At 30.0% G+C, this 16,554-nt stretch overlaps 2 protein-coding genes across 4 annotated transcripts; both read right to left on the reverse strand.

Moving 5' to 3' along the window:
* Positions 1 to 6,897: 6,897 nt before the first annotated feature.
* Positions 6,898 to 8,484, reverse strand: LOC107629270 (uncharacterized). Its single transcript, XM_016332017.3, has 7 exons — positions 8,186 to 8,484; positions 8,069 to 8,106; positions 7,893 to 8,001; positions 7,778 to 7,801; positions 7,586 to 7,688; positions 7,449 to 7,482; positions 6,898 to 7,360 (listed from the first exon to the last, which is right to left on the reverse strand). The coding sequence occupies exons 1-7, from the start codon at positions 8,333 to 8,335 to the stop codon at positions 7,126 to 7,128; spliced, it is 693 nt and encodes a 230-aa protein (XP_016187503.1). The 5' UTR covers positions 8,336 to 8,484; the 3' UTR covers positions 6,898 to 7,125.
* Positions 8,485 to 9,126: 642 nt separating this feature from the next.
* LOC107629269 (actin protein 2/3 complex subunit-like protein) lies at positions 9,127 to 15,572 on the reverse strand. 3 transcript variants are annotated; one of them, XM_088508722.1, is made up of 15 exons: positions 15,356 to 15,572; positions 14,503 to 14,544; positions 12,888 to 12,980; positions 12,504 to 12,696; positions 12,268 to 12,330; positions 12,051 to 12,156; positions 11,827 to 11,931; positions 11,658 to 11,734; positions 11,402 to 11,519; positions 11,224 to 11,296; positions 10,633 to 10,824; positions 10,158 to 10,275; positions 9,644 to 9,868; positions 9,504 to 9,561; positions 9,127 to 9,368 (listed from the first exon to the last, which is right to left on the reverse strand). In XM_088508722.1, exons 3-14 carry the CDS (start codon positions 12,962 to 12,964, stop codon positions 9,514 to 9,516), a joined length of 1,395 nt encoding a protein of 464 aa, XP_088364848.1. In that variant the 5' UTR covers positions 12,965 to 12,980; positions 14,503 to 14,544; positions 15,356 to 15,572; the 3' UTR covers positions 9,127 to 9,368; positions 9,504 to 9,513. The 3 variants fall into 3 exon arrangements, with proteins under 3 accessions (XP_088364848.1, XP_088364847.1, XP_088364846.1); XM_088508721.1 differs by having other exon boundaries at positions 9,644 to 9,880; positions 15,356 to 15,568; XM_088508720.1 differs by lacking the exons at positions 14,503 to 14,544; positions 15,356 to 15,572 and having other exon boundaries at positions 9,644 to 9,880; positions 12,888 to 13,087.
* Between the last annotated feature and the right edge of the window lie 982 nt (positions 15,573 to 16,554).

Genomic DNA, 16,554 nt, shown 5'->3' on the forward strand with positions numbered 1-16,554 from the left:
ATATATCTTTGTGATGTATATATATTATTTGAATAATATTTAAAAAAAACACATTTTTTTATAGATATGGAGAGAAAAATGGTGTAGGACACAGTTATGAAATGTATGGGTATTTTATGCAACTGTGATGTCAGGAACAAAAACTGGACAATCCGATTTTTTTTATACAAAAATCGGACCCTCCGATTTGTATTTAAATAATTAAAAAAATTTAGAATGTACAAATCAGACGGTTCGATTAGTTTAGCCAAAATTCAAATTCTCTCTCCTACACAACTCGGACTGTCCAATTAGAAGACAATTTTTTTTTAACAAAAAAATCGGATAGTCCGATTTTTCTTTTTACTGTTTCAAAACAAACTGTCCCACATCCATGTCTAGCACCTATGTTCTTTACATCCACGCACAACACACACGCTGCTGCCATATCGAAAAAAATGAGCCTTAAAAAAATACTAAAAAACTATTTGTCTATTTTTTTTATTTATTAAATCTTATTCACGAACTCAATATCTAAGAAGGTGTCAATGAATGATATATAAAAAAAGTAATTAAAAAAAAAAAGTCCTTTTCTGTGTTACCTTGATACATAAAAGTGATAAAGTGTTGGTAGGGGCCATGATGAGTACACTACACACCTAACATATTTTTCACCCTAAATTGGGTTCACCCTAAACAAATAATTAACACTTTATAAATGTTTAGTAGACATCATTCCTTTAATTTCTACCAATTGATTTTTTTACATTTTTTTTGGGTTATATATATCTTCTTAAATATGTGAACTTGAGCTAATGATAAGTTGAAATCAGTCACCAAATAATAATAATAATAATAATAATAATAATAATAATAAGTTGAAAGTTTTGACTTTGAGGTTATATTAATAGTTGTTTTGTTATGAGAAATGAGATTGGGATTTATGCATGTCCTTGCTAGATTTAAGGTTTCAGAGTAACAAGTAATAAGGGGAACATTTGCTTTTATAATCAACTTGTGTCTTGTGTTAATTAACTGTTAACAATACCAAAAGTAAGGGAAATAGAAATAATTAATGATACTTATGAAAGTTAAGTGGTTAATTAGTTGCCACCAATAATAGGCGATAGAATCATTCTGCTTAGCTCAAATTCAAAGTGATCCCAAAGTTAATTACATTATTATTGTTGTCGCGGAATATAATGCCATATTCTACCCCTTTTGACTACTATGCTTTAATTTCAATCTTTTACACACAACAAGAATATACACCAAAACAGAAAAGCAATATCTATTTCTATATAGAGAAACTTATTGCAAGTCTTAATTAAAATCAATTTTATATAGTAGAAAATAGAGTTAATTAAATCAGTTTTTTGTTTCTATAAAATACATGTTTGTAATTAGTTTGACCTCTCTAATTTTTTTTATGGATTTTGATCCAACAAAATTTAAAAAGTTTTTATTTTAGTCACTGCTATTATTTTTTTTTTTTTTAAAGTTTTGGTCTAATAAAATGCAAAAGGTTTTAATTTTAGTGATATGATACGACACGTCTTATTAGGGGTGAGCACGAATCGGTTTGATTTGGGTTTATGGTAAAATTAGAATCGAACCGATTAAAATGTAATTGATTCGGTTTGATTCGGATTTGCATTTTTTTATACATGTACCCAAACCAAACCAAACCAATTAAGAACGAATTGGTTCGATTTGGATAATTTGATACCCGATGATTTTGAAATTCATAAAAAAAAAAACCAAATTTTTATCTAAAAAATTCAACAAGTATAATAAACATGTGACATCAATAAAAATAATCCAAACATGTTAAACACCAAATACATTAAAAATTAAACTCATTAAAATCAAAACATATTAATAATGAATAATCATTGTCAAATAAAAAAAGCCATATATATTTTTTATTTTTTTATTTAATTAATATATGATCGGGTTCGCGGGTTGGTTCGGGTTCCGCACCCCCAAAACTGATATCCGAACCAATCACTAACAAAAGCAATCAGTTTGATTCAGGTTGGACCCGATTACCCGTTAGTTTCAAAACCAATTTAATTAATTTGATTTGGGTTCGAACGGATAATCGAGTACCCACTACCTGTGCTTACCCTTACGTCTTATTACATTAATATTTCAATTTTCCACTTTATCATTAACATATCAGGTTAGCGCAGTTAACGAAATAAATTAATAGTAGATATTAAAATAAAAAACTTTTTAATTTTATTGAAGCAAAATTAAAATAAAAATTTACAGAAACCAAAACCCAAAATAAATATAAATTTATTTAAATCTATGTAATATTTGTAGCGTGTACATTTTCAAGGTTAAATAAAAAAGAAATGTAATTAATGGTAAAATTATGTGAAGCAGTGTAGGATATTGATCATTATGTTGTCTAAAATCTCAACGATAGCATATATGTAAATCTATTTTTTATTTACATTAAAGAAACGGAAAAGTCTAGGAGCAGCAGTTTTGTTGAATTTTGGCCAGCATGTAACCAGCAAAAAAAGGTGAGTCATTGGATGAAATCTCACATCAATCTCACACCATTAAATCATCATTGATAGATGGCTATTTGATAACTACCAATCATAAAAGTTGCTGACCCCCTAGCATCCCTCATAATAATAATAATAATAATAATAATAATAATAATAATAAACAAATTAATAATGAAATAAGAAGTGGGTGTCTACTACAAAAGCTTTCAATTTGATAAATTAAAAAAGGCTATACGTTACTTTCATGCACGTAAACATATCAATTATCAAATTATAATCAAATTAAATGCAGCGTTTGAATATGACCAATTTTGGTCTGCATGCATGTGAGAGATGCCATCAACAAATTAAATCAAGTTGTATTTTCTTAATTAAGAGAGTAAATGAATTATTGTGTGTAACCCTCAAATCAAATCAAACACAAGAACAACTAAAATTTACCTAAGCTTTAGGTAACATCAAGAATGGAATATATATACCTTTTGATTAACATGTAATTAGAACTTAGATTAACACACATAATAACATTTACGAACAAATTGGAGTGTGTTTAGTCCATCATAAGTGGGGTCTTAAATTAACGGCTAATAGAGAATTATGGATGACAACTTTGTTTAAACCGTGTGGGTTCCATTCACTCAAAAGTAAAATTAAGAATAGATACAATTTTATTTAATTAAGATTATTAAATATATAGTTTAATTTCACTTAGCTATAGAGGGAGCTACTTTTTTCTTTTGATTAAAGTCTTTAGGTGGGTCGTCAATTCCATCACCAATCATATCATGTTTTGTAGATTTTTGGAATCCCAAGCAGTCGTTAACACAAAAAAAAAAAAAAAAGTTGGGGCCCGATTAACTAAATTTTAATACTTAAATTGATTCAGTTATTATATATTTTTATACTTTGAATCATGCATGAAATATAGAATAGAGGAATTGTTATGACATAGATAAACTCTCTCTTGTAAGCAACCCTTAACTAGGATTATGACTTCAACCATGACCATCCCCATGCATGTTTGTGATTTGATTTCTTCTTAACTAAATCTTTTAGTATATAATGCTGTCTGAATGAATTTAAGGATTTTAATATTGAAATATTCATAATTTAAAGATTTTTTTTTTAAATAGAGATATATGTAATTAACATGTATTACCTATTATTTTTTGTTTATAGATATCTCTCTTAATATTCTTAACAAAATTTATTCCAAAAACAATTCAGCAATTCATAACGTAATAGGTAATTGATTAACTTTTTTGCTATTATTTGAAATACGTGGTTAAAAAAAAATATTAAAATTGTCAGGAATAAAAAAAGCAGACATGGAAAAATTATCAATAAGTTAAATTAGGAGTTACAAAAATTGGGTTGATTTTGTTCCTTCTAGTTCTTAATAGCAATATCAGCGATAATTGTATTACAGATTCATATTTAGTGTTTGACTAGTTATTTCAGATTTCCTAATTAGTTGCTCCACTTTATTATGTTGAGTTTTTTTTTTTTTTTTTAAAAAAAAACTCTTAACAAAGTCTTTTTTTTTTTTCACTAGATGAGATCAACTGTGTGGATCTAATTCATGTATGTTGGATGTCACAAACCAATTACAAACCTTATAATCATGCATAAAGATGCGACAAAGCATAAGATTGTACTGTCGCAAAATTAACACAACTTTTCCCATTTTTTTATACTGTTAGTTGATTTTAGTGTATACATAACATTGTCAAATTTTAAATTATAGTCAGTGGAAGAGTTTTATGACTAGCTAACAAGATTCAATATTAAATTATGTTTTGTAGTCAGCAAAGGATAATTAACTTGTGAATGTGATGATTCATTTAACTAATTCCTTTCGTAATATATTGTTGGATAAAGACAATGGCTTATAATGTAACATAATCTGAAAAAAGATTAAGAAAATTAAATTAAAATCTTAGCACAAGATCATAGTGCAACTAACCTACATCACATGCGTAGCTTGTGAAACTACCTTGTGAATTTTCAAAAAATATAAAAATTGAATTCACATGGCTTTTGGGTCTGGAAGGGTAATAAAACGACGCCTTGTTTTGTCGTTTATTCCGACCAGATCGTTGCATGTGAGCATCATAGATTGGTCGTTAGATAGTGCCACGTGGCCTAATATTATTTGTTAAAAAAAATAACAAAATCCAAAATCCGGAAAAAACAAGAGCATGTTTTTTTCTGCATTCTGATCTGTGGGCTCCATTTTCACTCTTTCACACTTCACCATTACTAGTACTAGATGTCCATATTACTACTTTCATCTCCAATTTTAAATAAATGTTTAAAATTAATTATATACATTTTTTAGTTTACTTTTTTCTATATTTTATGCATTTTTTGTCTTATTTATTTCGTAAATAATTAATTAATATTATCTAATTTTTTAACTACATATTTATTTATGACGACATAATTTTTTTTGAAATGAACATTTGTTTAAATAAAAAATTTAGTAAGGAGTAATGATTTTATCTTTCTAAATTATTTGAATATAAAAAACGCAATGAAATTTTTTTATTTGAAAGTTTAAAGGATAGATGTCTAGAAATATGAATTTGAAGGGTTACCATTTTATATTCTTTCAAAACAAATAATTTTTAGAATATTAAAAAGCTAAAAAACAATATATTAAAAACATTGAAAATTTAAATAAATTTGTACTTTAATTTAATTATTTCCCTTCTAAAATCCTTAAACTTTGTCTTATTCCAGGTGAAATGTGATTATTAATATTATTATAGATAGAGTAATCCATCACAATGAGGGTAAGTGCCAAGAGAAATGTGTGTGGTTTTGGTTCCCGGGTTAGTAGTGTATTAGTAAAATAATAAATGTTTAATTATTCTGTTGGTCATATAGTTTTGCAAAATTTTCAATTAGGTTCCTATACTTTTTTTTTTTAATTGAGTCTTGCACCAATTTTTTTTAATTGGGTTTCTACACTTTTTTTTTTCTTTTATTTAGGTGTCTATACCAATTCTTTTTTTTAGTTGGATTCCTATAAAATTAAGCCAAGTACTACTAAGAGGGACTTAATTGAAAAAAAATTAGTATAAAAATCCAATTAAAAAGAAAAAAAGTATAAGGACCTAATTAAAAATTTTACGAAACTATAGGGACCAACAGAATAATTAAACCAATAATAAATGGAATACACATCATCATCAAAACAAGCACCTAAAGTTTTTTTTTTTTTTTTTAATGTTATTATGCATATAAAAATGGAAAAGAAAACAAATTAATATTAGAAAGAGATGAGGACCCACACGGTTTCTTTGTTCATAAAGGTTTATTGGACCATGAAAGAACATGGATGATGCCTACTAGCACACAGCACGGAAGAATTGTGGCATTGACTATGAGTCTCAATTCACATGGCTGCACAATCCTCATTTGGTCACAAATCACTTGTCAAGAAAAAGTTCACATGCCTTTATGACCCTTTAAATCTCTAAATCATTTCTCCGGTTATCTTCTTTGATTTTTAGGATATTAATTTTGATGTATTATTCGTGCAAAATAGTAGTTTATTAATTAGTATTGTTTAATCACATATTAGCATGTATAAGATATTCAACATAATTTATATTGTGAGAAATTAAACACTTTTACTTGTAGTATAATATATGAGTAGTGATTTGAATTTATAATCTTACACAAAACACAGCAAAATCCTAACAATATGCCTAGTGGCTTGATTTAACGTTGTGCTATTAAATTCAATTTTTAATTTTGAGTTTCTTTTGACTTTTACAATTGTGTCCATGTTTATTTATTTCTTTTTGTCATGAATTGTGTCCATGTTTAGTAACATTGGCTTTGGTTATTCATGGTTTCTCTTTTTGGTCATGGTCATGTTTTGTTTTGACCATGTCATTAGAACTGAATGGGCTTTGAGTGCTGAGGTCCAATGGATACTCTTTAAGATAACCTTTTTTGGGCCTAGTGCCCCTTACACTTACCAAAAACAAAGAGAACTTTTTTTGCCCGATTCAACCCAACATTCAGCCAAAAATTATGACTAGTATGAACTAAGAACTAATGTCCTACATTAAACCTCAAAGTGTGGGTGCGCGAGTGTGTGTTGTGATACCTAAGATTGAGGGTTGTCTAATCTACTTGACCAAAAAAAAAAAACAATAATAATATAAGTGGTTGGAGGCTTGGTTGAATGGCATATCTTATGCCTCTTTAATAACCATACCCGGATTTAAGTCTTATAGGACGAAAAATGAACCCAAAAATGAACTTATGTAATGTGTGTGAGTGTGTGATGGGAAATGCCTAGGATTAGGAGCTGTATAATAATTAATAATATGACACTGAACTAGTTAGAACTAATGATCGACATCAAACCTTAGACAAGAGTTGGGATTTTTTCTATTTATGTAGGGTTTAATATGTATAAGTGAGTTAAATAAATTCTTAATCAAACTTTCAAAATCCATGATAATCATCAAAGAGTAATTTTGTCTCATTTAATAACAAAAAATAGCATCGAGATTACAACAAAATAACACAAGATACAACATACTCAAATAAACATGAACACAGCTAAGAGTTCTACCACTTTGATTTGTTTCATTCATTCTAGTCTTCGCATTTTGGCATTTAAAGGAACTTCCTTGTAAGATTGAACCTTCTCTGCTGCTCTTCTCAAGGGTCTTCCAAAAGAACTTCTTGGAGCTTCATTTCTTAACTTTGATCTTTCTCCTGCTGAACAAGAATGCAACATTATTGTATCCTCTATCTCAAACAAATTCTCTGAAGCTTCGTGTTCATGTGTTTCCACGAAAGCCGAATGTCTCCTCGATCGTCTTCTGCAAATAACAAAAGAAGAAACTATGAACTTATCTCTCTCTCAATTGTTCAATTGGCATGTTCCTGTTGAAGAGTGAATGAACTAACCTATTATTGTCTTTAACCTTGTCAGAACCAATAGCTGCAAGGTTTCATATAATAACAAAGCTTAAAATTAAAATCCACAAGACTAATAATAATAATATAAATAAATTTAGATGAAGAAATTAAATCCAAGAATTTACATCTACTTCTTTTGCGTCTTCCTTCATCGTTACTACCAGCTTTTAGGGCATTTGCTTTGATTAAAGCAGATCTGCATGAAATCTCATGTTGCAATAATTTTCTCTGAAACGAAACGCATCGAATCGAAATTAACAAAACAATTTGCATTTCTGAAATTAAGAGTGCAGTGATGAACTCATGCGAATGCTTACCTTATCCCTTCCCAAATTAAGCTCCTGCAAAAATTAACATAACAGAATCATCAATCACCATTATCAAATCGCAGGACAAGAACAACGAAAGGAACGAAACGCTGAACGAACTAACCGCTAACATTAAGCTGTTAGACTGAGCAAGGTTCCGATTTTGGAGTTGGAGTTTCTTGATATCGGCTTGCATTCTTCTCAACTCAGCTCCGTTAGATTCTATCAATTCGCTGTTCAATTCGCAATCAAGGAAACAATAAATAACAAACAGTTTGAAATTACGATGAGAGAGGATACTCTTTCTCTGCAATGAGTTGTATTAACTGCGTTCTTTCCTGCATTCAATGAACAAAGTAAGTTAGAAACTAAACAAAGGAAGGGAGAAGAATTGGAAACAAGTGTTAATTGAGTTACAGTGAGGAGTTGTTGAATGGAAGGGATATCGGCGTCGATGGCGGGAAATGCTAGAGGAAGTAGATTGTGTTGAGAGTCAGAGTTGTTAGTGATATCAGAAAGCTTCTTACGCATCAAAGTACCGATTCCAATGGAAGATTTCTTCGCCATTTTTCAGACACAGAGAAGATGTGGGAAAAGGGAAAAGAAGAACGGAAACGAGGGTTCGGTTTGGTACCCCAACGGTTTACCGAACCTAATTTCAAATACTCCAAAGCGCTCCGACCCTCCCTCAATCACGTTTTTTTATTTTCCACTCTCTCGTTATTATTCTCACCACCCATTTTTTTATGTAATAATGTATGTTCTCATATAGGTTTTTTATTTTTATTAACATCCACAGTAGGTTTTCTATTTTTATTATTTTTTTAACGTGAGTCGTTTTGTATTTTCCTTGTTAAAAGTCTTCTATAAATAGTTTATTCTTAAACACTCTTCACTAAATAAAAAGTGATGTACTTCTTATTAATTAAATAAATCTCTCTATTATTATATTTTAGTAAAAACTTAAATGCAGTCGACTTCACGTGAATTTAATAGTTAAGATCCGTTAAATGAAAATTTAGTCAAATCAATCAAATCATCTAAAAGCTCTTAGTTATCAACTTCACGTAAAGTTGACTTCACCTGAATTTACATATATATTTTATATGAATAATTCAAATTTAGAATTTAAAATATTTATTTTTTGTTTTTTATTTTTCTTTTATCTTTAATAGAAAATTAATTTTCAAAAAACACTCCACTCCTTGCTTTAAAATGTAGTAGCATTCGGCACTATAAATCAACATTATAAAGCGCAGTCTCATTTGATATCCATTTTTAAATTTTTCATTTTTCCTTATAATTTCTTACTTTGGTTTTTGCCAACTCAGACAAAGAAATGCAACGTGAGATGCAGCTTTGGTTAAAAGAGTTTGATTGATATACAATGGATTTTACAAATGCAGGGCATTTAACAAAAGGTAATTGGATAAAAGGTAGATAATTCATAATTGTCAGCTACTTAGATATTGATTCATGCCACCCAACAAGTAGCAAAAATATCCGGGAGTCTGAAGAATCTCGGTCAAAATAAGTTGCTGAAGCCATGCCACTTTAATCTTGCAAACTCTTACCCTTCAAAATATGGTCCTTTAAGGCTCTACACAAGAAGAAAGAATGTTATGAGAAACAATGACACCAAAAAAATTCATGTCTTTATCTCTTAACATGAACAACTCTGGTTATAGTGTTCAGGTTTATCCATGAAGTGAATAGTATACTGTACAATACATACCAGAAACCAACTACTTGTAGATGGAGAAGTGCATAAGATATGCAGCCCTATGACGAACCTGTATAACAAAATCATTTCTTTAAATTTGATTGCACTGCAATCAAACCACAGGTTGATAATAAGAAAGACATTTCGTTCACCTTTGACGCATATGATCGTAGGTCTGATGCTGAAATCAAGCTAGAGCATTGTCTTAGAAAAAGACAGAACATTTCATAGATTACTGGATTGTCTTCGATTAATGAGTTGGACAAAACCCAGTTCTCTGTCAAAACTAGGTGAATGTACATCTTGAAGAAATCGCAACTTTTGTCTTTGAAGTTAATTGCCCTAAGCAATCTCAGGATGTCTTCTCCATTGTGGGCCTGACACAAAAACTGAATCAAGCTAACTTTCAAAAAGCTAAGATGCAAGCCTGTACCCAGATTTTTGAGATATGAATGCAATTAATTTTGTAGTGATAATTGTTGAGTTATGAGAGTGCATTTTGATTTTGCAATGATATTGACCAATGATCCAAGAATGCATTAAAAAAAATTGCATATATATGATAATTTGGAAATTAAACTGGTGGAAAATATTGAAACAGGTAATAGTCCATGGAAACATGCATAAGCAGAACACAACTGAGTGGTAAAAGGGGAAGCAACATACTCCATCAAAACAGGAAAGTAGGTTCTGATACGCCATGGCACTCTTAAGTTGCTTACAACGGGAGCTAGCTACCGGTATGCACTCAACAGATTGGATGCAATTCAAATCCTTTGAGACTCTGCATGTCCAAGCCAGTTAGAATAAGAGAAAGGAAGCGAAGATGAAGTAACTGGGCAAGCACTAAAATACACTTCAGCTTGTTTATTTACAGTTCGCACTAATTAATGCTAACTGATTTCATTGATGATTACCACATACAGAAATTCAGAATGTATAAATATCTCAGCACTAAGAATTAACATTTAGAGTATAATATTGTTTGGTCCAACTTCCAGTGATGACAATCACTTCTCTATTAAGTTTAATTATCCAGCATTAAACAAAGCTACAATTGGGTAGATAAGTAAAGCTACTAAGTTCATAGTTCAAGAACTACACTGAATTATTATTACTGGTACTAAAAAGTTATAACAACCTGGAAGCAATGAATTTTGCTATGTTCTCACAACTTGAATGCCATTCCTGGTCTGTGAAGTAATTGACAATCGCTTCTACGCAATCATTCAAAAGCACTAATAAACCTTGAAACTGGCGATCTAGAAATAGACATATAATAATTTCAATGAGTTCTTCAGCTTCTACAACAGAAAATACTGGTCTTTTACTCCTGCAGTGAGAATAAAAAGGCGTAAGTTGACATTGTCACATCAATAAACAAGGATGTCAAATCATAAATCAAGTCCCAAAATCATTTGTCTAATTTTTGAATCATGAATCATAACACACCACCAGTCAAAAACACATTAATAAAAGAGCTTAGAGTAATAAGGATTTACACCTTAAATGTGCAAAATATATACTGAAGTTTCAAATAAACACTTAATAACAAATCACTATGGTACATTAGACATCAGTGATGGTAAAAAAACTATGATACGCCAAAAGTCATTAGTAAACACTTAATCCTTCTATTCTTTAAGCCAATTCTTTAAGTGTGCCAAAGGTAATAAAGTAACATAAAACCAATTCACATGATCGTCTAAGTAGACACATTGTTGTGGCTTACCGTATTAAACAACAAGCAGTGACAAATTTGAGCCAGGCTCTAATATTTTGGGGTGGTTCTCCAGTGTCAGAATCTAGGAGACAGAGACAGAGATCTTCTTAGAAGGATGGAAATAAATATATGTCGCAATGTCTTTGTTGTTACACTTGAAATACTGCAAATATCTCAACATAGTTACCTAAATTTTTGGGTTCACCACTGGATGAAAATTCAAAAAGAAACCCATGAGTGTCAAGAGCTGTTCTCAAATCTGAGTACTCAGGAAACCAACCAATTTCGACAGGCAATTGATCAACCTAAAAATAATGATTCTGTATTTAATACTAAAGTATCAATTGAAAATAGATTTAAACGAAACATGCTCAGTCAAAATTGTTACTGCTACAACCATCATCTATCATTACCAAAAGAAAACATAACAAACATGTCTTTACCTCTTTTCTAGAAGAGAGAACTGCACACCAAAAGTCAGAGGATGAGTTTCGAAGCTCTTCATTTGATGAATATAACACTGAACGAACAAAACAAAAATAGATGAGTGACAATATTACTGCTATGCTTAAAGCTGGTAACAACATAACATGAGACTAAACTTTCACTCACTTGTGTTGAAGGACCAAATGGCTACTGGTTTTTCTATATGACCACAGAGGAATGCTAATTTTGGAAGCCAACCATTGATGAGCAATCCTTCAAGAAAGTTATCACCTGAAACAACGCAGCATCCTGACTTAAATCAGGCACTACTTGGTATTTTGCAATTCTAAAAGGAAATGGCCTATGAGTTGCCAAAAATACTGCCTGAACAAACAAAATGGCATAGCAACCTTTTTCGGCTGCCAATTCCACCACAGAATTCAGCTCACTGTTCAAAAATGACTGCAGAAGTTTGCAGCTTCCAAGCTCAGGAAATTCCAGCGGTGGAAAGGCTTTCTGCATCTCATGAAAAGAAACATCCCTATTCTCATACATCCAAGCTTAAAACCAACAGCAAGCCATACATAGATGATAGATGATATCAGAGAATTGAGTTAGTATAATAACCTTATCTCCAAAGACTTTCACTCCCCAGAGAGGAATATCTTCTTCTTCACCAAAATCTTTCAACTGCACAGAACAATCCAAGTGATTGCTAATGAATGACAAACAATGAAGATAACAAGACTTTTCCCACCAAGTGGAATAAAATCATTAAAATCTAAATAGTAATCGATAATGAAGAAATAAAGGCAAAATAATAACATTAACAAAATAAGAACAAGGGGAATAAACTATTTTGCCTGATTTTCACACTTCTCAACAAGTTTTGTCAAGTAAGCTTCCCTGGGATCTTCATCATCATCATAGGAACTTGCATCCTTCTTAGCCTTTTTCGTCTTTGGCTTTTCCTGCTCATTTTGTTCTTCTTTGAGCTTTTCCTGTTCTCTTAAATGATCAGTAAGAAGATCATCCAACCCAATAACCTTCTTCCTCCTAATCCAGACTCAAAATTTTCCATAAGTTAGTAGTAAGCAACATTTACCGACCCAACCCTAAGTAAACCAAATCAAATCATGTACTTGGTTTTTGAAGTTAGATAATAAAAACTATTAAACCCTAAAATCCCCCGTAACCACAAAAATGAAAAGTTAAAAATAAAAACTTTGAAGAGGGAAAAGGGGTACCTTTTATTGCTAACTTTGGGCGGGGGTTTGAGAAATTCATCCTCTAACTCGAAATCCAAAGGGTCGTTGACGTCCATCGTTGGTCTTTGTTAACTGCAGGTTAAGGTTGATAGGGTTTGTGCTTAGCAGAGAGGAGAATTTGAATGAAATAAGTGGCAAAGTGAAGAAGCATGCTCTTTCAAATTTTATTTCAATCTTTGATGGCCTTTTTATATCTTTTTAATATTATGCTTGCAAAACGGGTCCAAACGATTTTTTTGGAGGGAAAATGTGTTTATAATTTATATTTGTTGAATTTTGTTTTTAGAATTATTATTTATCGAATCTTACATAAATGAGTCAGATGACTATTAAGTATTAAGCTCGAACCCATAAATATTTTTTAGCTTTTTTAAATGAATAATGTAAGTAATAATACGTATTCATTGTATTCTCATAAAATAGTTTTTACTTTTTAGAGAAATGATATATATATGTTTAAAAAATAATTGATAAGAGTAAGACAAAATTTTAAAAACTTATATTTTATACCATATTTTTTTTTCAAAAAAATGTATATATTTAATTTTTAGTACAAGGTTTTGAAAATTGATATGTTCTAATTACTGATTTACTTATTCAATTGATTCAAGTGTCTCTTAAGTGAAATAATAGTTTATAATAAAATAATAAATAAAATATAAATAAATATATATACTAAAATATATTATAATTTAATATAAATATTAAAATGTCATCTACATTAAAAGTATTACGTCAACGAAAACGTTAGAGGAATATCCAACCCAACCTTTGATAATTTTTTCGATGGACTATGAGATTACTGAAAAAAAAAAAAAAAACCCTTTCCACCCTTGTTACCCTTGTTATTTAATTTTGCGAGATTGGTTAGCCTTTCTATCAATAATCTCTTTTCAAAACATACTTATGTGACACATTAATCACTAATATATCCTCTATTTAATTTTTATAAGTAAAAATAATTTAAAAATTACTAATATATTTGGAAAAGGTAATAAAAAAATAACACTAAAAACTAAACAACATTAACAATTATCATTAAAAAAAAAACGAGATTCCCAACAAAAAATAATTTGTTAATCCTAATTGATTTTTAATGAATAAATCAACCGTTTAACATGCTATGTAGGTTTACTATGTAAATAGAGAGAAAATATTAACATAAAGGCTAATCAGTCTTATAGAAGTAAATATAAGGGGCCTAAAAGAGTTTTTTTGTTAAGAGTGTCATTGTCTTTTGAATTAATTTTCATAGGCGTTTAGGGTTTTTTCTCAAAATGATATAATCTCATCCAAATACAAACCCAAAAGTCAAATAACAAAAAGAAATCTCCAATATCAACGTTAAAGTTTGTCATCAATTTTCAAAATTCGCAAAAATCTATTCTTGTTAATTTAAAACAAGAAAGTTGAAAAAAATTCTGCTTCAAGTTTTGTGAATGGCTACTTCAATAGGCAAGGAGACAACGGTGAAACAACAGAAGATAATCATAATATTAGTCTATGGTTATGGATATGAATCAAAGAATTCATTCCTGAACATTAATGTAGTGCAGACCGGCAATCAAAATCGAAAATATGAACCCTGAATAACCTTGAGAGAGCTCTATTAAATTCTGGAACCACAAAACACCACCTGCACAATATATGACAAGCTTAAATTATTTAGTAATAGGGTGACTCTGTCTATGGGGCATCAGTGCATGTATCCTCCAAACCCAAATATAAGATGCATTTCGTCTTTGGATTACATTATTATAGTTTGCTGTTATCATTCAAGTTTCTCTCATCATGTTAGATACATTTTCATGATATTATTCAGCCATTCATGGAACTAGGACCATTGGAAAATTAATTTTGCAAGATCCGAAGTTACATAAAGTAGAACTAAATAGCAAAAAAAAAGAAAAACACACAAACAGAAAAAATAAACCAATATAAGTTAATGATTAACAAAACAAACTAACTAAAACTAAATTCAACTAATTATACCAAATCAATACTGCCTATGTAAGAATCAAATAAATCAATATTAAAAATTAAATCTATTCTTATAACAACAAATTCAGCTCATTGATAATTTTCATCAACAAATTTATTTATAATAATTTACAGCAACAAAAACTTTAGCTCCAAATATGATTAGCTAAGTGATTATCTAAGCAAGATATCAACAAATTCAACTCAGTGATGTTTTCCTGCGAAAGAAAAATTAGCTCAGTGATATGTTTAGCAAGAAATTCAGCTCGTTGATAATTCTAAACAACAAATTCAACTATGGCAACAAAAAATTTAGCTAAGTATTATTTCAGCAAGAAAGCTACAAATTCAACCACCAGTGATGATTTTCAGCTCAGTTATATTTTCAGCAACAAATTAAAGGTGTAGTGATGATTTAAAGCAATGAAATTGAGAAAGAAAGAACAGGGCAATTTGTTGGAACTCACCTGCCCAGGGACCAACAGACGGTGAAGGAATCTGACCAACTAGCGGCCGAAGCAAGAAGAGACAGAGGTTACCAGCCGAGTGAGTGAGTGCGACAACAGCAGCCGTGAGAGAGGTGAGAGAGGTTGAGCTTGAGTGAGAGTGTGATGAGAAAGAGACTCGTCCAGAGAAGAGACCCGCTGATCGCTTCAATTTCTTTTTTCTTTTTAAATTTTAAACATTCAAATAGTGTGGCTCCGGGTTATATAAACCAGCTTTTGCTAAAACCTGGGCGGATCTACCCAGTTTCTGTCGGGTCTGATGCTTTGACGGTTCAAATAGTGACCGGATTCGAATTAATTTAGGGTGTGTTTGGATTTGCGTTCGAGAAGAGAGAAGTCCGTTTGAGTTCCTTGAACGCTTCATTTTATATCCTGTAAATGTAGAAGTGATTTCTGTTTTCAACCCACGTTTACCAAAAGCTAAAAATTCTAGCTTTTTCGTTGATCTTTTCACGTTGGATTAAACTTTATATTCTATGTACCAATTATGTCCTTTATATTCATATGTTATTTTTTTTATAATATTTTTTTCTAATACTCTCTCATATATATTATTATTTTTTATAAAACTTCTGATTTTTTTATATGAGTTTTTTTACGTTATTATTATTTTTTTGTATGGAATATTTTTTTATTTTGTATTATGATTCTATTAATCCTATTAGAATACTAAAAAATACTGAGAGTACTGAAAAATATTAAAATTTATTTAAATATTTAAAATAAAATTATAAGATAACATAAAATAATTATTTAAATTAATGTCTTTTTCTGTAATTTTCCATCTAAAATTAATTTTGAATAATGTAATCCAAACAATATTTAGTTTACTATGATCTATTTTAAATAAAAATTATCAAATATAAACCACGTTAATACCAACTCACTCTTAATTAAAATCAATTTTACAAAATCAATTTTATACAAATTTCGGTTTGCAAACGGTAATCCAAACACACACTTAGTCATTACGATAGTATAAGGTAGACATTATGTTTTTCCGCCCATGAATAGAGTGGAACGTTAAAATTGTCCATTAATTGACAATTAAAATTAAACTCTATAAAACATAATAAACTATTTTTTATAGTTCTAATACTTATCAAAAGAAGGGGGGTTATTTACATAAATTTTTTCCATCTCTTGTCTTTGTTCATGGA

This window comes from Arachis ipaensis, chromosome B3, assembly GCF_059453495.1.
Source record: "Arachis ipaensis isolate K30076 ecotype BB chromosome B3, ASM5945349v1, whole genome shotgun sequence".
NCBI classification, from domain to species: domain Eukaryota; kingdom Viridiplantae; phylum Streptophyta; class Magnoliopsida; order Fabales; family Fabaceae; genus Arachis; species Arachis ipaensis.